A 25,849-nucleotide genomic window follows, 5' to 3' on the forward strand; every position below is an offset into this window, starting at 1 on the left:
TTTAGACATATGGAAGGAGGGAATTCTTCTTCTTGAGTTGCCAAAATCAACTATACAACTAAACTTTCTGTTATATCTGCCTCCTGGTGGTTTTGGATGAGGAGCCAGTGGTGAAGTTGATGGTGGTAGTGAGTTGATTATCGTTTGCCATAATCCGATTTAATGTTGTATTGAGTAACAAAAAGTGACTACAATTTAAGCGTGACCCTGATTCCTGGTCAGATCACTATTTTTTCGAGGACAAAAACTTGAAGGGGCACTTTCCCTTAATAAGATTCTCCCCTGCTATCATTCATTTGATATTGTTGTACGTCTCTAAAGAGAGACTTATCCATCTGATACTCCACCCTTGTGTAACAAACCAGCGGCGATGCCCAGTGAAAATTGAAACACATGGCATCTTGTGGTTCGTTCGAAATACCACAATGTCCTATGCAGGCAAATCAGTCTTATTCCTCAGAGCATTTAAGTGATGATAAGTTCAAGAGATATTTTGGATGCAGTTCCTAGTCCTTAATACTCTTTGATTAAAATCTTAATAGTATTTAAAGTTTGATTAAAGTCCCTTAACTTTGTACACCTCATTAATATTTATATTTTTATAGTTTTGACATTAATTGTTTAATATTTTATGAGTTTTATAATCCTATAAATTTAAAATCCCTCATTATAATAGTATTATAAACTGCTACAATAAAAAAATTTCAAACATTTTGATTGAATAAATGGATAAAAACTATGTAACAATAAGAAATAATAAATGACAAAAGAATATATCCACAGTGTTAAAAAAATTGGTACATTTAAAAAAAAAAAAAAATTGGTACATTTCACATATAACAAAGTGGTACATTAATAAAGAAGAATGGGTACATTATAAATAAATTAGGGTCCAAATAAAAGTTTAAAAAAATATGAGTACAAATGAAATTTTAAAATATATGGGAGCAAAAAGAAATTAATACATGGGTACAAAATAAAAACTAAAAAGAAAATACTACAAATTAAAAAAAAAAGGTTGCAAATTAAAAGTTGGTACAAACTAAAAATATAAATATATGATACAAAGTTTAGCCATAAAACATAAATATGCCATATGTAATTTTTCTATCATTGATTAATTATACAATGTCACGTGACGGTAAACACATGGGCACAAATACAAATAAAACTTTAAAAAATATGGGCACAAAAAGAAATTAATATATGGATACAAATTAAAACTGAAAAGAAAATTGGTACAAATTAAAAAAGGTTTGTAAATTAAAAATGGATACAAACTAAAAATAAAAATATAAGATAAAAAATTTAGTCATAAATATAAATATACTAATTGTAACATTTTTAACACTAAGGGAATATATTTAAAATGTCACATCCCGGCCTGGGCGGGACCACTTCCCGGGCCTGACTCCACCGTAGCACGATATTATCCGCTTTGGGCTTACCATTCCCTCACGGTTTTGTTTTTGGGAACTCACGAGCAACTTCCTAGTGGGTCACCCACCATGGAATTGCTCTAGCCCCCTTCTCGCTTAACTTCGGAGTTCCTACGGAACCCGAAGCCAGTGAGCTCCCAAAAGGCCTCGTGCTAGGTAAGGATGGGAATATACATTTAAGGATCACTCCCCTGGGCGATGTGGGATGTCACAATCCACCCCCCTTAGGGGCCCGACGTCCTCGTCGGCACACCACGACCAGGGTTAGGCTCTGATACCAAATTGTCATATCCCGGCCCGGGGCGGATCACTTCCCGAGCCCGCTCCACCACCGTAGCACGATATTGTCCGCTTTGGGCTTACCATTCCCTCATGGTTTTGTTTTTGGGAACTCACAAGCAACTTCTCAGTGGGTCACCCATCATGGGATTGCTCAAGCCCCCTTCTCGCTTAACTTCGGAGTTCCTACGGAACCCGAAGCTAGTGAGCTCCCAAAAGGCCTCGTGCTAGGTAGAGATGAGAATATACATATAAGGATCACTCCCCTGGACGATGTGGGATCTCACAATCCACCCCTCTTAGGGGCCCGACGTCCTCGTCGGCACACAGGCGACCAGGGTTAGGCTCTGATACCAAATTGTCACATCCCGGCCCGGGCGGGACCACTTCCCGGGCCCGCTCCACCACCGTAGCACGATATTGTCCGCTTTGGGCTTACCATTCCCTCACGGTTTTGTTTTTGGGAACTCACGAGCAACTTCCCAGTAGGTCACCCATCATGGGATTGCTCAAGCCCCCTTCTCGCTTAATTTCAGAGTTCCTACGGAACCCGAAGCCAGTGAGCTCCCAAAATGCCTCGTGCTAGGTAGACATGGGAATATACATATAAGGATCACTCCCCTGGACGATGTGGGATCTCACATAAAAATAAAAAGTATTTATTATTGAAATAATTAATGATATTATTAATACCCAAAAACCTTGATAAAAAATTAAAAAGATAGAGAATTTTAATCAATGAGGTAGCAAAAAGAGGAATAAAAACCTAATTTTCCCAAGTTTAAATTCTAAAATATGTGTCGTTAAACATTAACTCACAGTCACCCAATGACGATCAACACAATGGTCTCCAACAGGTATGCCTGCATTTGCAGACATAACATTTTCTTCCAATATTTCATTCATATGAATTTACTAGTGTATTTTTTTTTTTTTTTTTAAAATAAAGCAATTAAAGAGATCTTGTAGCTGCAACAGGCAGGCTTTAACCTGTCAAGCGCAATGGTCATAATAAATCATAAAGCAAATTACCAAAACAATAAAATAAATCATAAAGCAATTCGGAAGTCTGAGTCTCAAGTGATTCCTTAAAAGCATTTGCAGTCAACCACCACATGCAACAAGACCCATCTATATGACTCTTGTTCATCAACTTTTCCGCACATTTAGCTAAACCTTCCTCTATGCATGCATTACATCTAGCTTTCTGTTCAAGTACTGTCTTTTTGTTTTGAGTAATGATGGGGAAACTAAATTTTGTAAATTAAATGACATGAAAGTTGATGAGTGGATTATTATTTAAATGTTGATAAACGTACTCATTTTCTATTGGTGACACATCATTTCGTTTGCAAATTTAGTTTACATATTTAGTCTCCCTAGCATTACTATTTTGCCTTTCCTCTTTTCCTTAAAGACCTTGAATTAACTACAAACCATCACTTTGACATAATTTTCACACGACTGGTGGTATATGGAGAACATTTATTGATCACATTACTAACCATCTACTTAGTATGAGTTCGTATAAATGAATCAAACTAAGCTTTGTTTATTAGATTAGTCTTCAATAACGTGGTCAGTAAATATGTATGATATAAATAACTGATCAAATACTGATCATTTGTCTAGTACAAGTCTCGCGTAAATGAATCAAACTCACTTCCGTTTATTAAATCTGTCTTAAACAGCGTGGTTAGTAATCATGGTATAGATAATTGATCACATTGGCCACATGACCAGTACGAATCCTGCATACTTGCATACACGAGTTGAACATATCATCTTTGTTAATTAGGTCTGTCTTCAACATGTCAGTAAATATGGCAACGGATCACATACGTCAATCTTTCTAAGACAAGTCCTACGTACAATTCGAATGCTTTTGTGTTTATTAGATTTGTCTTCAGCAACGTGACTAGTAAACATGGTATAAATTACGTTAATTTCGGATTATTGAAGGAGAGCAAACGATAAAGGCATAAAATACCAAAAAGAAAAGCACAAAACATTTAACTCAATAACTCTTGATGATTTTAAGTTCAAACACTACCACCTAAATAACCCTAACTCATGGAATTGAACAAAAGGCTATACATGTTTACGACCCAAATATTATCCTTTTACTCACAACATAATATATATCTTTGTTCCATGACAAACAAAGATCATACATACTTTAACCACCAAGTACAATTAACCAATTTAGTACATAATTATAAGCACTGAAAATTAAGGGGAAACTTTGAGATCCATATGGTAATCTCCCCTTGGTATACATAAGCAAATATATGATTAATTTCCATGCTTGTAGGGACATGCATGCCTTTAAAATCTCTTAATTGGGAGAGCGATATGATCCAGGCAGATCAGGCAACTGGTTTGGGTTCGGAGAAGTGCTGCTGGTGGTGGTGGTGGTGATGGGGTTGTTGCCCATGGCCCACAAAGCGCTATCAGAGGCTGCTGCTGCAGAAGAAGAAGCATTCAAAGATGGTCTGTTGACGAAGCTTTGGGGGGCCCACTGATCATTCTCAGATGGGTATGGAGCAGCTTGATCCACCAGATTGTTGCTCCTACCGCCGCCCATCTGATAAAACTGCTGACGCTGCTGTGGCTGCGCCACCACCAAAGGAGCTGAGAGATTGAACCCCTGCAGCAGGCTCATGCTCGAGGACGGATCATGACCACCCCCAACATTGAACGGCTGAGATTGATTCAGAGATTGAAGCCCTGCAAGAGATGACAAGTACCCATGAGAAGCACCAGGGTAGTACTGATGGTGAATAGCCAAACCACCGCTCGGGTTTTCAGTGGACATCCCAACGGAGCCACCGCCAATTCCCAGAGTATTCAGCATGTCCTGCTCTCTCTGTGGTGGCTGCGGCTGCTGAGGCTGCACGGTCCGAGATGCAGACACCGAGGAGGAACCCGCCTTGTCGCGCTTCCCCTTTCGGCAGCCGCCGCCGACGGGGACATTGCGGAGGGTCCCGCCCTGAGTCCAGTACCTCCTACACGCCTTGCAAAAGTACCGCGGCTGAGAGAGGCTGTAGTTGTTGTAGTAGCAGAACTTGGTGTTCATGGAGTGGCACCGCGGGCACCTGTGTGGCTGCTGGTTCTCCTGGTCCGCCGCCGCCTTCAACCGCTGATCCTGGTTCTGCTGCTCGTTTTGCTCACCCCCCTCCTGCTGCTGTTGCTGCATGTTGCGTTCTCTCTTATGATGATCTGAAATCGTTTGATGGGTTGATGCGAGTCTTCAAGCGACATGCAGAGGTTTATAAAGAGGAGGAGGAAATTGGATTGTTGTGAGGGTGTGCTCAACGTGTCCGACGCTAATCCTTCAGAATCTCTCGACACTCAAAACTGACAAAACTAACGGCGATCGTTATCGTTATCGTTATCTTGCTCTCTCGCTGCATGCCGTGTGTGCCTTCCTCTTGTTTCCACCCACCTACCTGGTTACAACCAAAACCATCGGCTATTCATTTCATCATTCACATTGAATTAATGAAAATTAAAGCCCAAGTGATATTTGAAATTTATGGAAAATCTGGTCTTGAAATCGAGCGATATCCGCGAGGATTTCTTTTTCTCCTTCTAGAAATGGTGTCAGAGAGTTTGAGACGATGCGGTATGAGTTGCTTCTTTTTTCTAGAATTTTGGACGGGTGGCGGATATGCAGAAAACCAGAAAAAGGAGAGAGAGAGAGAGAGAGAGAGAGGTTTTAGCAATCTATGGGAGCTGGAGATAATACCAGAAACGATTTTCAGTCACATAACAGCATCTATCTCATCAAAATACAGGAAACCCAATACAGAAAGATTCAACCTTCACCGGAAAACGGTCCAAAGACTCGGCCTTTCCGTGCCGATCTGCAAAAATCTTCAGACCCGTTGAACAATATCACCACAAAAAACCCAGAAATTATGAGAAGAAAAAAAAATGAGAGTTTCAGCTGTACTGGGTTTTTAGATATATGGACGTGTAGGGTAGGAGATGGACCACAGTAACAGGAGAATAAGATAGACCAGAGTCTGCAGAGGCTGCTGGTCAGGGAAGAAGAGGGTGGCTACTGGCTAGTGGCGGTCGTCGATAGGTTTTCGTCTGCTGTGTCAGACACTTAAACTTCAGCAACTACTATTTCTTCTCTCTCTCTCTCTCTCTCCCCTCTGCCTATCTACTACAATCATAGACTCTCGAGTCTTCTATTCACAATTTTTCTTCTTATTTTAATTTTAATTTTGTGTGTTTTTGTTGGGCGGATTTCTTCTCTTTGTCTCTGACATCACTAAGCTAATTGGACGCAATTCTACTGAATCATGTCCCTGTCAGAACGAAAATTTTTTCTTTGATCAGAACATTTCCATGGTGACTTTTTCTTACTCTCTCTCTCTCTCTTTTTCTCTCTCTTCTATTTTATATTTTCTTGCACACTACTCAAGTACTGGATTAGTTAAAGTCCATTGTCATTCTTCAACAAACCACTTTTGTCCAGTCAGTGTCAAACTTATGTAGACATTCCAGTAGGAAAATATATTTACTACTTGTGCATATTCTCAAACTATAGAATTATGAACTAGTTTAGCTAAGGGGAAGAACGTCTCGAGAGTCATGGGCAAATTATCTTTTGTTGACATTGTTATGCTACCAAATTGTTGTAGGTCTATGGTGATATGATCAGAATAATTTCATAAAATTTGGCTCAATTGGCATTACTGAATTATATAACCTATGTTTTTTATAAGCAATAGTCTAGACTAAATTCATCTAAAATACGAGCATAAGAATTCGAATTTGAGTATAAAAGAAGGAGTACACTGCTCTGCTCTAGTGCCAACTTGAATAAATTGAAGCTCAAAAATCTATTTCCTATTTAAGAATATAATGGTATGTGAGTGGTAAAAAAAATCAACAGTTTCCAGATAAAACCTTCACATTTAAATCTCTCCAAAAAAAAAAAAAAAGTTGGCTCATGTCCAAGTATATTCAAATCTCTCTTATCTCGTTTACCTAAAACCGTCACCGTTAAAACATTAACGTAAAAAATATCAACATCAACATATATTCGAATTTGTCATCTAGTTGATCAAAAAGTGTCAAAAAAACAAAAAAAAATTGTGCTGAAAAATTATAATGCCACGTGGTGATTCGAAACCAGAGTAGGTTGGACACCACATGCGTTATTAAATAGGATGGAAAATTAATTACGTGTCAATGTGTAAGAGATTATACTGATAATGATTATTAATTTAGAAAAACTAATGAAAAAACTTTGAAAACTTTGAGTTTTAATGATAATGACAAAATAAAGGATAAAGTGAATAATACCAAGATTGACTTTTTAGTGTAAAAATGTAATTTTTCGTTAAAATAAATAGTACCATGGACTTTTCGTTAAAACTCCTCATTAATTTACCACAACAAAAGTAAGATTTTATTGGGTTTTATATGTTAGGCCATCTCCTGCATCTCAAATATTATATATGAGTCCAAATATAACATTTTCCTATCCAATGCATTCAGAAAGTTATAACCTCGTATATAATTTTTTTAGTCAACTTGAAGCTTACATTTTGGTTTCAATCTATGTTTACAAAATTTTAGTCTAAGTTGCAGCCCACATTAACTAGGAAAGATATTATTTTAACACGAAAAATACTCGAATTGCTAAAATCACAATTGAGTTTTGACTAGATTTCTCCTTCGATGTACATGCTCAAATGTAAAACCTTTTGGCCAATTCTATATAAATTGCACGTGTGAGAATGGCAACGACAATTTACTTGACAAAAATTATAAGAATATAAATTTTGCATTTGAGATGGTAACATTAGATTTATTCTTTTTGGTTTTGGTGAATTAATTAGCTTTATGTTTGTTAATGAAAATTACTTAGAAATAGGCATATAAGGAGTGGCAATTTAGACAACTCAGTATGATCGTATGACATAGATTGAAGTGTGTGTGTGAGAAATGGATTTTTGGATGTGTGTATGTCGAGATATATTAGGATGATCTCTGAGAGAATGTGAGTGGCACGTGCCCCTTAGCCCTAACCACGTAATTACGTAACACAAGTAGAAGAAGAAGAAGAAGAAGAAGAGGAGGAGTTAGCCGATGGACCAGATGGTGACGGTGGCATCCGTTAGGGGTTGCAACTGCTCCCCAACACCCACACCCCCTCCACTTTTGGACACATTCATACCCTTTCACTCTTTCCTCACTCCACATCGTCCTCCTCAAAGCTCTCTTTGTGGTGGGATGATGCTACTTTGTATTTATGAAGACATTTTTTTAGTGTTACTAGAACATAAAACGGTACACTACATATTAATATATACAATTAGAAGGACACTTAAAAAAAAATTTCTTTCAATTATATAATGACATGTGGCTATTGTCTTGTGAATACTGATAAATCTCTCATATTTATGCCATGCCACATATTACAATTTGTGATTTCAATATAATTGTCGGCTTACTGTTATTGGATAACCTTCCTATTATGTTTTTGGTTTTTCTAGTTGAGGATGATATACCCACCTTCTCGGTCAAATATTCTAATGTTTCATTATTTAATTAATTAAGGATTAAGTACTTAAAGCCCTTTAATTTTTTAATGTCATTTCAAATTAGTCTCAATCTTTTTAAATATTCCAAATAAGGATCCAGCCCATTGAAAATGTCACATCCTTAAGTCCTGGTTCATTTTTATGTTGAATGTACTTGTGGTAACAATGGATTCCACTTATTTGCTTACTTGGACTCTAAAATGTTAATAAACTTAACTTCAAAAAAGATATGAAGATGGAAAAATAAAAATAATTAAACAAATTCACGAATTAAATGGAAAACAAAATGAAGATCAAGAAATCTCCTAACAAGAAGGGGGTTAAAAATTCAGTTAGGGTTTCTGTAACATCCCACATCGCCCAGGGGAGTGATCCTTAAATGTATATTCTCATCCCTACCTAGCACGAGGCCTTTTGGGAGCTCACTGGCTTCGGGTTCCGTAGGAACTCCGAAGTTAAGCGAGAAGGGGGCTAGAGCAATCCCATGATGCGTGACCCACTGGGAAGTTGCTCGTGAGTTCCCAAAAACAAAACCGTGAGGGAATGGTAAGCCCAAAGCGGACAATATCGTGCTATGGTGGTGGAGTGGGCCCGGGAAGTGATCCACCCCGGGCCGGGATGTGACAAATTGGTATCAGAGCCAATCCCTGGCCGGAAATGTGCCGACGAGGACGTCGGGCCCCTAAGGGGAGTGGATTGTAACATCCCACATCGCCCAGGGGAGTGATCCTTAAATGTATATTCCCATCCCTACCTAGCACGAGGCCTTTTGGGAGCTCACTGGCTTCGGGTTCCGTAGGAACTCCGAAGTTAAGCGAGAAGGGGGCTAGAGCAATCCCATGATGGGTGACCCACTGGGAAGTTGCTCGTGAGTTCCCAAAAACAAAACCGTGAGGGAATGGTAAGCCCAAAGCGGACAATATCGTGCTACGGTGGTGGAGTGGGCCCGGGAAGTGATCCGCCCCGGGCAGGGATGTGACAGTTTCAAGGAGCATGTTTTTGTTCATGTGATTTACTCATTCGCCTAGTTTCGGCTAGTAAAGCTTCCAATTCTTCTTTTGAGCGGTGAAGATGGTGGTGGCTGCATCGTGGCAGTCCATACCATTTTAGCAACCTCATTGACATTCTATTGATGTTGGAGACAAAATAACTCTAGTTAATGTAATAAAACTTTAACTGGGGACTTAACAAATGTGACATTTTCAATAGTTTGAGTACTTGTGGGGAATGTTTAAAAAAGTTGAGACCAATTTGGAATGACAGTAAAAGGTTGAGAGGTTTAAGGAACTGAATCCTTTAATTAATTAAATAAAATAATTTATCTATTTATTGAAAAAAAATTAATCATTAAAGAGCGACATTGAAAATAAATTTCAGAATTATCATGAAACATTACAAACTGGGAAGTCAAGCCGAAAGAGATAACAAGAATGTTCAAATAAGAAGATTGCTGACATATTGTTGAAATCTAACTCATGCAGTTTACTAATTGTCGTAATTTTTGAACCCAACCCGAGTTGACTACGTCATTACGACAATTAAATTTGGGAGTTTTAATGAAACATTCCTAGTACTATTCACTTTTAACAAAAATGACATTTTTATTCTAAAAAGTCACTCTTGATACTATTCACTTACAATACATTTTTGTCATTTTGATTAAAACTCAAAATTTTTAAATCATTTTCGTTAGTTTTCCTTTAAAATTTATGAACTAAATGAAGTAATCACCATGATCATGCTTTCACCTTCTACAGTTACATCAAAATGTTGAAATTAAACTTGACGACGTTAAATTAAGAACCTAAATTCAGTTGAGGAGGATTCAGCACAACAGGATGAACGGTTTACCAACAGCATCATCCATCTCCTCAACTCAGCCAGTATCCTCCTATGTATCTCAAAGTGGGCCCAGTTTTGAAGGTTATGGGGGTTTACAAGGAAAGAACTTGGTCAGTAGCCGGTCCTGCTTACACCCAATCACGGATGGACACGTGTTCAAGTTTTAATTTTTTTAATCAAAACTTGGACACGTGTTCATCCGTGATTATGTGTAAGCAGGACTGGCTGCTGAATTTTCAGCAACCAAGTAGTGTTCGATTTACAATATCATGGTGGGTCGTTGACCCGTTCACTGTTGGACTTGGTTCAATCTGGGCCTGGCTGTTAATTTCTCCTAGGTCGAGGACTGCACTAATTAATTCATCCCAAGCCCATTTGTTTGGCTCTCAACCTCTTATCTACCCTTCAAAAAAGAAGTTTGTCTCCGCTATCTAGAGGGGTGCTATATTTACTTCTCACACACAAATTTAATTTATGTATTTTGATTTGACGGTCAAAAAGTTGGAAATCGAGAGGTAAACAAGTTATTCACCGATATTATGTTATCCGCACACTTCTTTTAACTTTCATACACCCATATTAATTTATATTATCTAATCCGAGGAGTTGATTTCTTCCCTTTGCTCCAAAGCCCGAAAATTTTAAAAATTGTGTGAAAATTAAAAAAAGATGAGGAGAACACCACTTTATATGAAATTCATAGTTGTATACCACTAAATTTTTATGAAAATTTAAAACTATGCGGGTGCGGAGAACACCACTTTATATAAAATCCATAGTTATATATACAAAATATATTCTCAAAATACTATCTGATGAGTCCATATTATACCATATATTTTACCCTAATCTTAATATTAATTTATTGATTATTTTGGTAGAATTTTGATACTTTGTTATATATTTTCAATGTAGAACATTCGAGTTCCTGTGAGCAAAACATGACCAAATGGATGAATTTTGGAGTGATTCCAATTGGAGGATGTTCGTGAGTCTTTCCAGATGATTGTATCAAAATTCTAGATTTTTCTACCAAGTTTTTTTACAGTGGGGAAGAAAAGAAGGCCGCGCAGTTTTCCCAAATTGACGTTTCTAGACGGCTTGGGTATTTTGGAGGTCAAGATGGCATATTTTGAGGAATATTCATTTTGAGGATTTGTAGGGGACATCTTCATCTTTCAGAAGAGACCTTTTGGGACCAAATCGGAGTTGGTCGGTCAAAAGTGTGATTTTCTGAGAAGTTCGAATTTTAGTTTAAATAGGAAACTTTTTATTTTCTGTTTTATTATTTTATTATGTTTACTAGTTTTATTCTAAGACATTTTCTAAGTAGAATTTTATTTTGTAGTAGTATAAATAAGGTTTTTTAGCCATTAGGTTGAGGGGGACACACGCATCGATTGGGAGGAAACGCACGCACTACTCTAGAGAGTTTTTGAAGTTTATTTTCTATCATTTTTATATTTCAATAAATTCCTTTTGTTTTATGGTTGTTCGTTACATTTGTTAGGATGATGTCTTGAGCCTTAGCATGAATATATAGTTTTTATTTAATTGCTTATGATATTATGCATGCCTACTTTGAATTATTAATCAATGTGCTTTAAATTGTCTCTATATCTTAATGCTTAGCTACCATTAGGATGTTTAGATAAGTAATTGGATGCAATTCGATCGGAATATCACCGGAGAATTGAGTATCGTTTCTTATGATTAATAGTTGTAATTTCACCTAGGATGAATATCACGTCTTAGGGGTTGCATGGTTTTTCAAAGGTTTTCACAAAGAATAATGAGTCATGCATGTTTATATTTGATTTGAATACCACAGACAGATTGCATGTTTGATATACGTTATAGCTTTAATACCACGAGTAGAATATGCATTAGGAAAACCTAACCTTTAAAGTTGCATGAGTAATTCATAAGTAATTAGTAAATCTACATAAAATTGTTAAGGGGATGGCGGAACCCTAGGCTTTTACAATTTGGTTTTCAAAACTATTTTCTTTTGTTTTCTTTACTTTGTCAATTTATTTAATTGTTTTTAATTAAATTCGTTTTCAATATTTTAGGTCATTAAATCAACCTCTTCTAAACTTTGTTTTCAAATATTTAATTAAGAATTAGTTTAAATACAAATTATTCATTCAATCTCTGCGGAAAACGACCTTACTTGAGCCGTTTATACTACAACTACGTTGTTCTCTTGCAAGTATTTTTAAGTGTTTTTATCTCTACTTTTGTAGGTGGTAAAAATCTTATCACTATCCTTCGACCCGTATATGTTATCCATAAATACTATAAATTGAACCATCGTTATTTTCTGATTGAATGCACTCGAATTTCTACATTCCTCCTCTTTGATATTAAGAAACTAAAGTAGAGTTGTAAAATATACATTTCAAAAGCCAAAGAAAAAAGAAAGATCAAAACCCTAATGCTACTTAAAATATGTCATCCCTGATTTATTAACTACAAGTAAACATTAACCTTCCAACTCCTTCCATCATATCCAGCAAAGTTCCATTCATCCAAACATCAATGTTTCTTCACGTCATCTTTAGTAGGCCTCCGAATCCGCTTCCTAACTTCCACAACATTCGCCTCCTCATCCACCACCTCCACAACAACCCCTATCCACCGCCACCTCATCTTCGGAATCCGATAAAGTCCCCACCACCGTCTCCTTGATCTTATGCCCTGTCTCCTTCACTGCCCCCACGCCCCCTTCACTGTGTCCTTCGCCGTCTCTGCCACCTTGGTCGTCCCTTCCTTCACCTTCTCTGCAATCGTTTCCACCACATCCTCTGTTTTCTCCTTCATACTCCAAACACTCTCTTTTGTCTTCTCCTTCGCATGCTCTGTTGTCTCTGCGGCCTTATGAGTCCCTTCTTTTGCCTTCTCGGCTGCAGTGCCCGCCATGTCTTTGGTCTTCTCCTTCATCTCCTGAACATTTTCTTTCGTCTTCTCCTTTGCATGCTCCGCCATCTTCGTCGCCTTACAAGTCCCATCTTTTGCCTTCTCAGCTACAGTGTCAGCCATGTCTCTGGTTTTCTCCTTTGTTTTGTAACCGTACTGTTTAGCTTTCTCCTTTGCGCTCTTGGTCTTCTCTGTTTCATGTGCGTAATCCTCAAGTTTATCTGCTGGATCCTTTCCTCTGTAATTCACGTCCTCATTCCTCCGCTTCTTGTCATAAAATTCCCAGTCAGACTTCGAATCTCTATTCTTTTCCGGTGCATTTAGACCCTAAATTTCAAAGACATAATGGATCAAATTAAATTTTCGATGTCGGATTCGTACATTCTTCACCAAGTATTACTGTTAATCACGTACTTAAGTAATTACCTCGGAGAATTTGGAGGCGGAGACGAAGCAGACTCTCGAGAATTTGTGAGAGAGAGTGATGAAGGGGTTTGAGGAAAAGACTTGGAGAGGTTGAAGATGACAATTTTTTCCATGGAAATTACTACCATCTTTGCTGCTCTGTTTGTTCTTTTTCTCTTTTGATTTTGTTTTCTGTTTGTGAAATCATGTTATATCACCACTTTCTGGGGTTGCATGTTGTAAGTGGGGAGTTTAGGTGGCAGCCTTGTTACTCGACACATGTACTGGTCAATGGGTGGGGCTTTTTGAAAAAAAATTTATATACCAAATATTGAAAACCACGAAACTTGAGAGTATTAACTAATATTTACCCTGATTCATTAAAGAAGATTTTGATGCATATGCGAAAAGACTTCAACACGCTTATACTGCATAAATTATTATTGTATTGTCTGGCAAATTATGTTGGAGATTACTTTAAAACTATATTTAAACGTGATTTATAAAACTGATATCCGTAATATTTTTCCTTCAATTTTCAACTTCACACAAGTAAATAGCCGATTTTTTTATCCTATCAATGCCTAAAACAGTAATTTATGATATGCCTAATAATCCGTATACTGTATTATATATGGAGTAATGCTATTCATACCATGTTTTTGTACCGCATTTCTATACCATCTTAGGTGGCATCTGATGTGGACAACTACATCATTTGAAAAATTTGCAAAACCTAAGGAAATGAAGGAGAAAGACTCATCGTATACCACACTCATCATTTAATTAAATAGTTTATCTTAATTACTAGTTTATTAAATAATGAACTAAATTTAAAATTCTGATTAATTCAAATGATGTGGTTGTTCACATCAAATGTCATCTAAGATGATATGAAAATGTGGTACAAAACATAGTATGAATAGCATTACTCTAGATATAATACAGTATGTGGATTATTAGGCATATCATAAATTATTGTTCTAGGCATTGACAGGATAAAAAAATCGGATATTTACTTGCGTGAAGTTGAAAATTGAAAGAAAAATATTACGGATATCAGTTTTATAAATCACGTTTAAATATAGTTTTAAAGTAATCTCCAACATAATTTGCTATGTTGATAATACAATAATAATTTATGCAGTATAAGCGTGTTGAAGTCTTTTCGCATATGCATCAAAATCTCTTTTAATGAATCAAGGGTAAAGTTTAATATCCTCAAATTTCGTGGTTTTCAACATTTGGTACATGAAATTTTTTTCGTCATAGAGTCATACTTAAAGTGTTAATTTTGGAACAGTCTTATACATCCGTTAGTCTGCTTCCATTAACTGATGACGTGGCACTCATGTGGACAATGACTGGGCGCCACATGTCATTAAGGGGTCCACATGGAAATTAAAAATAAAAAAAAATAATTATTTAAAGAAAAGTTTTTTTTTTTTTTTTTTTTTTTTTTTTTTTTTTTTTTTTAAAAGCAAAACCCAAATCCCCCCTCCCGTGCCCACCCTCCCACCCTCTTCACCTGCAACCACTTCCCTCCCCACTGTGCCTCCATCCTATCTTCTCCCATCCCCCATCATCTCTCCCAAAAATCCCGCCGTTGCCTCCCGAGCCCACCCCCTTCTCCCATCCCAAAAATCATGTCGTTGCCCTCCTTCTCCAACTCCACCACCCCCTGTGATCCCCTCCTCTCCTAAACTCCCACATCAGAACCCTCAGCCTCTTCCTGATCTGCCTAATCTCCGTTGTAACCCTTTGTTGTAGCTTTGCAGTCGATACCATGAACGATTCGATGGAGACCATTTCGTCAAATTTGAGTGACAGCGATTGGATTCTCGTCTCCATCAGCCCCCTGTTTTGTTAAGTGGGGAGGGAAGTGGTTGCGAGTGATAGGGCTGGGAGGGTGGACCGGGGGGGATTTGGGGAAGACGATCTGGTTTTGTTTTGTTTTTTTATTTATTTATTAACTTTTCTTTAAATAAATTTTTTTTTTAATTTTTAATTTCCACGTGGACCTCTTAATGACACGTGGTGCCCAGTCATTGTCCACATGGACACCACGTCATCAATTAACGGAAGACTTAACAGGCAAACAGGCAAACTAAAGGATGTATGAGACTGTCATAAAATTAACACTTTAAGTATGACTCTGGGACGAAAAAAACTTCATGTATCAAATGTTGAAAACCACAAAACTTGAGGTTAGTAAACTGATATTTACCCATGAATCAATTATGTTTTGTTTACATCTTTAAAAGCTCGACAACAACTTGAACTAAGAACTCTTAATTCATCAGAAGGATCTATTTTCGCAAGACATTCATGTGCACCATCACTCTCAACATTAACCCCTTTAGCTCTATAATAGCATAACTATTAATGCTTTCAGTAGAAGCGATCGAACCTTTGAATCACATATTGGTATGCGCATGTTGAACGTTTGAATCACAAGTGTTGGGTTATGTTGGAAATGTCATTGTGTTTTTCGAGAGTTAAGTTGACAACTAAGTTGGTCAGACTGTCAACAATTGCAGACGTTGAAGAGGAGCCCAGTAGAGTTAGTATGGTAGACCCGGCGAGCAAGCTGTGCGTTCCAAGTATCATTCAAGACCCTTTCCCCTTAAGCTTGTAGTGGATTGTAGGCTGGTGGAGATCTCGAGATCTCAGACACCAAGATGATGGGAGTAAGGTGTGCCATATCAAAGCTGGCGATTGTTGATGATTTAGAGGTTGTGGGTTTGGTGGAGTCAGATTTTGTGAGCAATCATCAAGTCATGCATGAAGGCTAAGAAGGAACTGACAATCTGAATACTGCTACACGCGCATAGAAAATCTAATCATAATCGGATTGAAGTATAGAAAGAGTATGAATTTCTCTATTGGCTATGGCAAGCTGACAATGTGAGGGAGTTCAACCTACACATGCATTTATCCCGTTAACCTTGTGGGACAACAAGATTTAGTTCTCACCAATATCCCAAACTATTTCATGAATAACCTCTATATTTTTTGGGTCTTCGTGGAGGAATAAATTCTAGCAGCCCCATTCTCCGTCACCGAGGATCGATTCAAGCAAGAACAAGTCGTCAAGAACCAACCATTTCAAATAATCATTGTGTCAGTTGGTCTTCCACCACATCCACCAATTATCCCAGGAGAGTAGTGCATATTTTAGATATAGCTCATATAAATAGCATGATATTTGTCACCTCCTTTGGGTGACACTAGACTAAAAACATATTCATAACAATTGTGCCCATTCATCTACCCTTGCACTTATCATATTCTCATGAATTGGTATTGATCCTTTTGAATAATTTCACCCGATCATCTATGTGGAGATCATGTCAACTCCTAGGCGCTTCTCCTTTTATATTTCTTTTTTTCTCTACCATCAAAGAAAATTATAGGGCCTAATTAGATGACCCAAATGACAAAAACGCTCTGAAAAATGTCATTTCTTGTTACGTGCCATTATTTACCAAAAAAGTAGATTTAAGTTGCATAATTGTTAAATTATAACGCAATACAAAGCTTTGGGTGACTAATTCGAACTGTGAATAGTAATATTATGTGACAGATGATTGTGGAAGTTAATTTGTTCATCATATTTCACCGATTTTTTATTTTTCTAAAATAACCACAAAAGTAAAGTATGTTTATTAGAATGGACATTTTGAAAAAAAAGTAAAAATCAATCAAAAGAGCTGCAAATTAAACAAAAAAGTAAAAAAAAATCTCAATATTTCTTCTCGTGTCCCTCGCCGGCAGGCGGCCTTAGTTCCACCATATCCGCTCCCATCACCTTTCCTTCTGCCACGCCATCGCCGTCCACATCTACACCAACTTCCACATCACTCTGACTAGTAGCATCATCATCAATGGCCGCCACTCCCAATTCCTCATCAGGAGCTCCAACCACCGTCTCCTTAATCTTCTGCCCCGTCTCCTTCACCGCCCCCCACGTCCCCTTCACCGTGTCCTTCGCCGTCTCCGCCGCCTTGCTCGTCCCCTCCTTCACCTTCTCCGCCACCGTCCTGGCGACATCCTCTGTTTTCTCCTTCAAACTCCACATACTCTCTTTCGCTTTGTCCTTCACGCTCTCCGCAGTCTCGGCTGCTTTATAAGTCCCTTCCTTCGCCTTCCCGGCCGCAGCATCTGCCATTTCTTTGGTCTTCTCCTTCGTCTCGAAAGCGTATTCTTTTGCCCTTTCCTTGGCGCTCTCCGCCGTCTCCGCTGCTCTATTCGTTCCCTGTTTCGCTTTGTCCGCAATTGTCTGGGCTGCGCTCTTCGCCTTCTCCTTTGCTTCCTGCTCGTACTCCATGTTTTTTATAGCATGGCTGCTCACGTGCGCCGACCCGTACTCTCGGTCCTTATTTATCCGGTTCTTGTTGTCATATCTGTTCTCTTCCGCCGCATGTTTACCCTGAAATTAATTCAGAACAAATTTGATCAATACATTTTTGACAATGAGGATTCGACTCGAGAGCACATTGGCCTGACTAACTAGCCTAATCCACATCTGTAAATGTTACCTAAGAGAATTTGGAGGCGAAGCAGACGCGGGAGACTTTCGGAGATAAATATCGACGAGAGAGTGACTGAGAGGATGGAGGAAAAGATCTGGAGAGGTTGAACATAACATTTTTTTCTATGGAAAATACTGCCATGTTTGCTTCCTCTGTTTTTCTTTCGTTCTCCACTAAATTTGGTCCGGATATCCTATCACCGCTTACTAGGGTTTGCATGTTATGACGAGATTAAGGAGAGTAGGTGGCAGCTATATGGCTTGACACGTGTGACTGTCAATTGGGGAGAGTTGAAATCCAATCCGTCGCCGAATGGTAAAACAAAATGAAGAAAACAAATGGAGTGAACGTAATCTTATAATGTATTAGCAATAATATAATTTAAATTTATTTTTATTGAAAATCAAACATAAAACTTCTGCTACCAGACCGTTTTAAGTAGTAATGGAGTGAGCAATTTAGCGGATGATTAACTGAATGAAATACCATAATAACACGGTAAAATTGAAAACAGTAAAAGTAAAAACAGTTGAAATAATAATACAGCTTTGGAGTTGCAGATTAGAACAGTTCGGAAATAATCATAAATTCACAACCCAATTTTATTCACTGTATCAGAGCAAGAATGGTAATAAATGGTGGAGGGATTTTACTGCTCCGACGGTTCAGTCAGGCAAAAATGCCAATCGGGGCACATTCTTCCGGAGCTCCGGTACGACTGCCTCCGAGGCTAGTTCCGGAAGTCCACCGTTTTCAGGTACTGACAAAAGTTCTTCTCTTTGCTTGCTATTACTCGCATATCCCTCTCAATTAACAAGTTCGTATTCAAATCCCTAGAATTTGATTGAATTGGGAATTGAGGGGTTCCGCTAAAGATTTGTTCTTTACGCTTTATGAGTTGATGGGTCTTTTTATTATTTAATCACATAAAAGTAGCTTCATTTGGTTGATTTGATTTTGGAAGCTTATACTCTTTTGAGGTTTGTTGTTAATTGGTGTCTCTCTTCCATGTTTAGCTTTGTGTGTGCAAATCTATGTGGCTTTGAAGCTTCAATGCATTAGATTTCTTAAGATAAATAGTTGGCGGAAGCTGTTATTTGCACTCCAAAAAAGTCATTCTGCACTTTTCTTGGGAAAGTCATATTTTTGGTTGCTAGCAGCCAACGGTTTAAACTTTCTATTAGTTTTGGTAAACCATGGTTACATTATAAAGTAGAGCATTGTCATGTAATTTGACAAACAAGTATCTTTTGTTAATGTTGCATAACTGAAACAAAAGTATGAATACAGGCTGCTCGTGCGAGTGACTATAAATTCGAGTATTTTTAGGACACTTAAAGAGCAATAATGCTTAGTTCTAATTGTACTATCATTAAAAAGAACAATTGAAATTCTGTAAAACAAGTAAATGTGGCTGGAAGTTATGCATGCATTGCAGTTGCAGATACAAGCAATACATATATCTAGGAGGAGAAGCTATCTTCCGCCATTCAAATTGTTCACATTGTTTGTTCATGATAAGTTGGTTTGGTGCTTTCCCCTGACTCATTTATATGTTCATTGGTTCCACATTGGTTTTGCTTAGCTTTCATGTAATCTCCTGCGAGTATCATATCTACGTATCCATCTGTACAAGGCATGACTACCTTAGTTCAGTAAAGGGAACTTATATTTGTGAAGGATTCCCTTGCCCATGTGCTTGAATTAAATTTTTTAATTTGAAAGTTCAAACAAGAATATTTAATGTTTATGTTTTCAGTTTTCAGTTGCTCAAATTGGATTGACTGCTAATGATATATTTAGGTTCTCGTATAGTTGTGTACGTAAACATTTCTAGCATTATACTTTTGGGACCGTCTTCTGAGAAAATTAACCAACAAAAGCTTCATTGCTCCAAAATTCTATAAATCACGTCATTTATGCACCTGCTCTTGGCCTTTATCATTTTCTTCAAATTTCAGGAATATGGTCTACATATATTTCCAGACTTTCTATAGAATTGGTGATAGCTAATACTTTGTCGTGGTTGCGTTAACAGTATTTGTCCACTGAATGTGGTAGGACTACATAGTATCTATTTGCAGGAGGATCAGTTATAGGTAGTCTTGTAATGGGTTAGATCTCTCAATATGACCCCATTTGCTTCTCTGGCGTTTCCGATCCTATTGTCCCTGGAGATTTTTACAAAATTGTCATGTTGGTCTAGATTTCTGTCTTTTGAAGATTTAATGTATTATTGTTGAATACTGTGTTGTGCTTGAATTCATGATCTAGAGCAAACAAAATATAGCACTGCACCGAATTAGCACACTCACCTATATTAGAATTTTGTCCGAAAATTACATCATGATTAGAAAAATATTGAATCCTTCTTTATTGTTCCTCCTCCCTAAAAGGAATTAAACCTCACTTCGTTCATACCTTATAAGAACTAATCTCTAACAGATAGTCTAAAACCTAATGATATCCTTCCTGTTAATTCACTTACTTGAAATAAATTACGAGGAGCGGACATAAATGATAATGGAGCTGTTCACACCCTTTTTAGCATCTCTCACACCCTTCTTTATTACTGGGCATCAGATTAGATAAATCAAACGGAAACAATGGACAAGAATAAACAGGGGTTGTAGGAGGAGAAAAATTGTGTGTATTTATCATTTCCCATGATAAACTGATTTACTTACCAATCTGTCTTTTCGACCATCAGTTCTTTCCACGTTGAACAGGTTAAGCGTTTTTCTCCGTGATTGACATCTATATAACCGCCTGGGGCAGGTGTTGGTTTGCATGCAGCTTCTCAAATTACTTTCTCACCTTTATATGAATCCACGTTGAATAGGTTGAGCGTTTTTCTCCGTGATCAACATGATAACATCTATAAAACTGTCTAGGGCAGGTGTTGGTTTGCATGCACCTTGTTGAATCTCTATGCATCCACGTTCCACAAGTCGAGCATTTTTCTGCATGATCAACGTCTATACAACCATCTGGGGCAGGTGTAATCACCTAAGCATGTTTGGTTTGCATGCATTTTTGTCGAGCCTCTTTATTACCTCTATAAAAATCCTAGTTATCCTACGGTCTCATCACAATTCAGTATTCAAGTTTTTTCTTCCCCGTTATTGCTATAAATCTGCTAAAGCTTCTTTCTTGTAGAAGCAGTTGAAGTTTTCACTATCCTGGTGATGAATATACGAGCAAATTGTTGTCATGGAGTTTCCTAGTCGATGTGATTACCACAGTTATTCTGTGGCCAACTCTGTAAGTACTAGGCAGCAATACAGCATTCATATGGCTTTTTTATGATACGGTTTCTAATTTTCAGCTTTGATATGATATATACATGAATTTCTTTTTTCAGCAGGTACCATGTGTGAATTTGTATAAATGGCTTAAGTTAGCAGGCCTCTGTTAGGATCTCCAGCTTGCTTATGTGCTGTTTGGATTACCTTCTATGCTTAAATTTTGTCAGTGATCCTGTTTAAAGTTTCCTTTCTATTACCTTATGAAGGGAGTCGGAGGATATCAAAATCGTACTCTAAAAAGGAAGCTCATGAAATAGCAAAATCTTAAGTTTAATTCGCTTCTAATTTTTTCCAAAAGCAAAGATAGTAACCTCGTTAGTGGATACAGATGCCAAACGCATGGGAATAGAGAAGAAAAATAATAATGCAAGGCACTATATATTCAATTGTTTTCTGTTGTCGAACAGATTATGTTTATGCAACCACGAAATTGCTAAGGAGATTTTTTTATTTTTTTTAATTTTTTTAATTTTTTTTTTTTTGATGTAGGATGGACTCAAAAGCAGCTTTGATTCTCGCCTTGGGATTGAAGAAATGACAAGCAAGCAAGACATGGAATCCAACTGTGAAGTTGAAGTGGTTCAGTGGACGACGAAAATGAAAACACAAGTTCCATTGAGCTCATCAGGTTGTGCTACCCCTTTTACTCACATTCCCAACATTATAACAATCGTTTACTCACATCCCTAACATTACGACCTCTAACCCTCTAACTAAAAAAAATCTTAATATAAAATTTTAAATACAACAACTTAAGAGGGGAAGTTCTGGGTTTGCTATTTCAGGGGAGGCCTTAATTTGCAATGTTGGGCTTCAGTCTGTCTCGTATGGCGTTTGTGGTACTTGTCGTACTACTCGCTGTGGGGTTCGGTTGCAAAGAGAGAAATCATCTCTGGAGATAGCAGTCCCTTTACTTCTTCCTTTTATAACGTTTATAAGCTAACACTGACAGGCCAATCCACCTCCACCAGTTGCTCTTGGGATGCTGGCTTTAGAGAGAGAAAGGGTGTGAGTCTTGAGAGTGAGAGAGGCAAAGGAGCGAGAAAATGTGGTTTGGCAGAAGGCAATGACTGTATGTGGTAGCCCTGGTTTTCCATGGCGTTCTGTGCGAGAAAAGGATGGAGGAGTATGGCTCCACATATGTCCATACTGTCATAGCCCTAGTCTGCCAGATTTGAACTAAAAGAGGCACCAGAATATGTCACTCTCTTCTGCATCCTCTCTAACTCTCCCTTCTCTCTTCCTTTCTCTGATTCTGTTCTCTTTTTACACACTGGTCAGATGGCTATTCCAAAACCACCAGCCTCCGGCCACTTGTCATTCGTTCCTCACCTCGTCAAACTTTCCACAACACTGCCAATGTACTCTCTCTTTCTTTCAACCCAATTTCTTCAATCTCTGGCATTCCTCCTCAGCCTTTTCTTTAATTTCTTTTATCCTCTTTTCGTTCCCTCACGTTCTTTACCCCACTCCTCTGCACCCCCTTACGTGTTCTTCTCGCTTTGGCCACACCTGTGCTCTCACCACTGGCAGCATCACAAGTTTACCAGCTAGACCATGGCCTGCAGCTTATACAACCCCACCCTCACCAACACAAAGATTTAACCAGCCCCTACCTCTCTGAAGATCATCGCTATCAACAAATGTTCTGTGTTCATAGACAATGGAAAACTTCCATCCACCTTCTGTCCCCTCTACAACGACCATAACCTCTACTCACCAGACAAATAATTCGCAGTCCTCCACTTGTGAACCAATGAGCTGTTTGCCTTCAACTACTTATAGTCCTTCAGTCACTCAGTACAGGTATTACCCGGCACTCCTGTACGCAAGAAATTATTACCCGTACCATCAGGCGGGTCTCCCCATGTATCCATTCCTGGGCGGCGCCCAACCGAATATGATTCTATCCAGAGAACAGGCCAGCCTAGACCGATCCAGATGGATATTGGATGCCCTTATGTCTAAGTCTGCAAGAAACGAGAGAAAGATATCAAGACAGAGGAGTCTCAGTTTGAGCAGAAACGCAGCCAATACTGCTGTTTCCTCTACTTGTTCTCCCCCAGTGAGCAGGCATCCTCCATTTCATGGGAATCATGATGATGATACTTGTGGAATCATTTCCACTTCATCATCTGGTAATGGTGCTGATTTGCAGAACCCCAAAGAACAGCTCTACCCGTTCTGCACGCTGGATAACAAGGTATGGATTGATCTTTTGTCTTCTCAAATCTGAATTTCAAATGAGTTTTTCTTTAAACTATTATTTCCGTGTATTCTTATTTACAGAAACTGAGACTGCTGTTTAACAAGGAGTTGAAGAATAGTGATGTTGGACCTTTGGGCAGGATTATAGTGCCGAAGGTGAGGTCTTTGTTTGTTTTGGTACTTTCTGTTCCTTTTACGTCTTTTTGTTTTTCCTTTACTGAGAAACGGCGACGGAAGAGAAGAACTAAAAAGGCGGACCAACCAACTTCTTACTTTGATGTCTTTGACTTTTATTGACTACTGCAAAATGTTTCTGATTTAGACTGCCTAGTCAAAAATCCCTTCCTCCTTTCTAAGTTTTTGCACCTACATTTACTCTTTACATGTTTTCTCCTCATTCACAGAAAGAAGCCGAAAATAACCTTCCAATGCTCTCCGAAAAAGAAGGCATCCAGCTGACTGTCAGAGATGTACATTCCGACCAGCATTGGGAGTTCAAATACAAGTAAGCGTACAGACAATACTATTAATTTTATATTTTAATGCCAAACCATCTGTGCAAGAGTTTTCTGCCAATTAATTAAAGCCATTTTTTTCTGCTTGGTTAATTTTACACAGGCACTGGTCAAATAACAGAAGCAGAATGTATGTGTTCGAATATACAGGTAAAAAGTAAAAACCGATGGAATTGCTCTTAATGTTCATTGACAAACACACGATATGTCATGTTTACTGAGTATCCTTATTTTCAATGTAACAGGCGCTTTTGTTAGGCAAAAAAGGCTGGAGGCGGGAGATTGCATTTATCTTTATGAGGATGAATGCAAGAACATTGTGAGTCCTCTTTTCGTCCTTAATTAATACAGAATCTGTTGCAAATTAAAGTAGGATTTTGAAAGTTGAATACAAATTGAAGAGTCTGAACTGCATGCCTTGTGACAATAACTTTTTACGTTATGATGACGATATCCTCTGGAGGATAGTGTGAAGGTACATAATAAGGTGCATGTATGGATAGAATAGGATGACCATTGATGAGCGCCTAGTAGATTATGCGTTGTAAAGCACTGGTGTAGCATGAGTATTTTGCACATTGAACCGAGCGTTCAGAAACAGCTCTAATTAGTTGGCAGGAAGACTGAAATAGGAGTTTTAGGCTTGGATTATGTGTAGAATTCAGTTCAGTGGGCCATAATCCCCTGAAAATAATAATTGTCCCAAATGAGAAAATCTGGAGTTCACGGAAAGACCATTAATACGGAGTCATATCTTACACAGATTTTGAACTGTCATTGTTTTCTGTATTTTAAATTCTGCATTGTTGGACATAGATTTCAGTTTGTGCATAATTAGACTGTTTTGCTTCTCTTAATATGATGTTATCTTAACTAAGCTGCTTTTTTCGTCCATGCGAGTAAACAGTACATCTACGTAGAAAAGGTGCCAAGACCAGCGCGTGTAGCTGAGCCCTCCTCTTCTCAACAGCGTAATACTACGACTAACCATACAGACCAAACCGCCAACATCAACACTAGCCTCGAGGCCAACAATACCGACAACAGAAAAACTAACACCAATCTCAAGGCCGACAACACCAATGACAAAACTCCCAACACCGATGCTAAAACCCATAGAAGTAACCCCTATGTGGCCTCAAACTTGTTTTCACCTTCACCTTCCCCTTCACCATTTACCTATGTAGCTGGCTACGAAGAAGACGAATTATCTCTAGAACTACTTATGGAACAACTTAAGCAAGAGCAAGAAGCTAACGTTTTCGCGGATGCTTTGTCTGTGATCTCTGCTTCTTCATCAGCCTATATGGAACATGAGGAAGCTACTACTTTGTCCAACAACATCGCTGATTGCCATATGGAGACATCTACCAAACCACCGTCCACATTGTCTGCAGGAATCGATCCTTCATCGTCATCATCTTCACAGAGTAGAGCAATGGTGAGGATGGTAAATGATGATCAGCCTGAGTTCGATGACTGCTACAAAGGCCTTGGGACGCTCCCAGAAGTCGACCACTACAAGTATATGTGACTATCGCCTCTTCGATCGCAACGGGGCCGCAGCTGACGACAAGAGAACTGAATGGTTGAGTACTTTATCTCTGGCACAGGATATTGTCAATTGTTTCATGTGCTTCAGAAGATATATTGGAAAAAAAAAAATTATTGATGTGATGTTAATTTTTATGTTCTGATGTCAATTTCATTCCCAATGAAATCAAATTTAGTTTTACTTGCTTTAACACTTTAAAAATCTCATTTTAACATTCGAAATTTTTTATATTTAGAAAGAAAAACTTACTTGCAAATGATTTTTAAAGTGCT

General features: G+C 38.1%; 4 protein-coding genes across 6 annotated transcripts; 1 reads left to right on the plus strand and 3 right to left on the minus strand.

Annotated features, from left to right (window-relative positions):
* Positions 1–4,041: 4,041 nt before the first annotated feature.
* On the minus strand, positions 4,042–5,572 carry LOC137727427 (dof zinc finger protein DOF5.3-like). Its single transcript, XM_068466290.1, has one exon. The coding sequence runs from the start codon at positions 4,915–4,917 to the stop codon at positions 4,057–4,059; it is 861 nt and encodes a 286-aa protein (XP_068322391.1). The 5' UTR covers positions 4,918–5,572; the 3' UTR covers positions 4,042–4,056.
* Positions 5,573–12,841: 7,269 nt separating this feature from the next.
* Positions 12,842–14,129, minus strand: LOC137728548 (uncharacterized protein ECU03_1610-like). The gene is made up of 2 exons (XM_068467303.1): positions 14,112–14,129; positions 12,842–13,378 (listed from the first exon to the last, which is right to left on the minus strand). Exons 1-2 carry the CDS (start codon positions 14,127–14,129, stop codon positions 12,842–12,844), a joined length of 555 nt encoding a protein of 184 aa, XP_068323404.1.
* Positions 14,130–17,201: 3,072 nt separating this feature from the next.
* On the minus strand, positions 17,202–18,132 carry LOC137728549 (uncharacterized protein ECU03_1610-like). The gene is made up of 2 exons (XM_068467304.1): positions 18,127–18,132; positions 17,202–17,888 (listed from the first exon to the last, which is right to left on the minus strand). The coding sequence occupies exons 1-2, from the start codon at positions 18,130–18,132 to the stop codon at positions 17,202–17,204; spliced, it is 693 nt and encodes a 230-aa protein (XP_068323405.1).
* Positions 18,133–18,569: 437 nt separating this feature from the next.
* LOC137729242 (B3 domain-containing transcription factor LEC2-like) lies at positions 18,570–25,757 on the plus strand. Of its 3 annotated transcripts, none has more exons than XM_068468105.1 (8): positions 18,570–18,748; positions 21,151–21,255; positions 21,789–23,502; positions 23,589–23,663; positions 23,912–24,012; positions 24,126–24,172; positions 24,268–24,341; positions 24,930–25,757. In XM_068468105.1, exons 3-8 carry the CDS (start codon positions 22,963–22,965, stop codon positions 25,554–25,556), a joined length of 1,464 nt encoding a protein of 487 aa, XP_068324206.1. In that variant the 5' UTR covers positions 18,570–18,748; positions 21,151–21,255; positions 21,789–22,962; the 3' UTR covers positions 25,557–25,757. The 3 variants fall into 3 exon arrangements, with proteins under 3 accessions (XP_068324206.1, XP_068324207.1, XP_068324205.1); XM_068468106.1 differs by having other exon boundaries at positions 21,157–21,255; XM_068468104.1 differs by having other exon boundaries at positions 18,570–21,255.
* The last annotated feature ends 92 nt before the right edge of the window (positions 25,758–25,849 follow it).

Source organism: Pyrus communis, chromosome 3, assembly GCF_963583255.1.
Source record: "Pyrus communis chromosome 3, drPyrComm1.1, whole genome shotgun sequence".
NCBI classification, from domain to species: domain Eukaryota; kingdom Viridiplantae; phylum Streptophyta; class Magnoliopsida; order Rosales; family Rosaceae; genus Pyrus; species Pyrus communis.

Excerpts from the sequence above, each read along its gene's own strand:
- LOC137727427 (XM_068466290.1), bottom strand. The coding sequence starts at position 4,917 with ATGCAGCAACAGCAGCAGGAGGGGGGTGAGCAAAACGAGCAGCAGAAC.
- LOC137729242 (XM_068468104.1), top strand. The coding sequence starts at position 22,963 with ATGGAAAACTTCCATCCACCTTCTGTCCCCTCTACAACGACCATAACC. Across the intron at positions 23,503-23,588 it reads TCTGCACGCTGGATAACAAG|AAACTGAGACTGCTGTTTAA; the intron begins GTATGGATTGAT and ends TCTTATTTACAG. Across the intron at positions 24,173-24,267 it reads GTATGTGTTCGAATATACAG|GCGCTTTTGTTAGGCAAAAA; the intron begins GTAAAAAGTAAA and ends TCAATGTAACAG.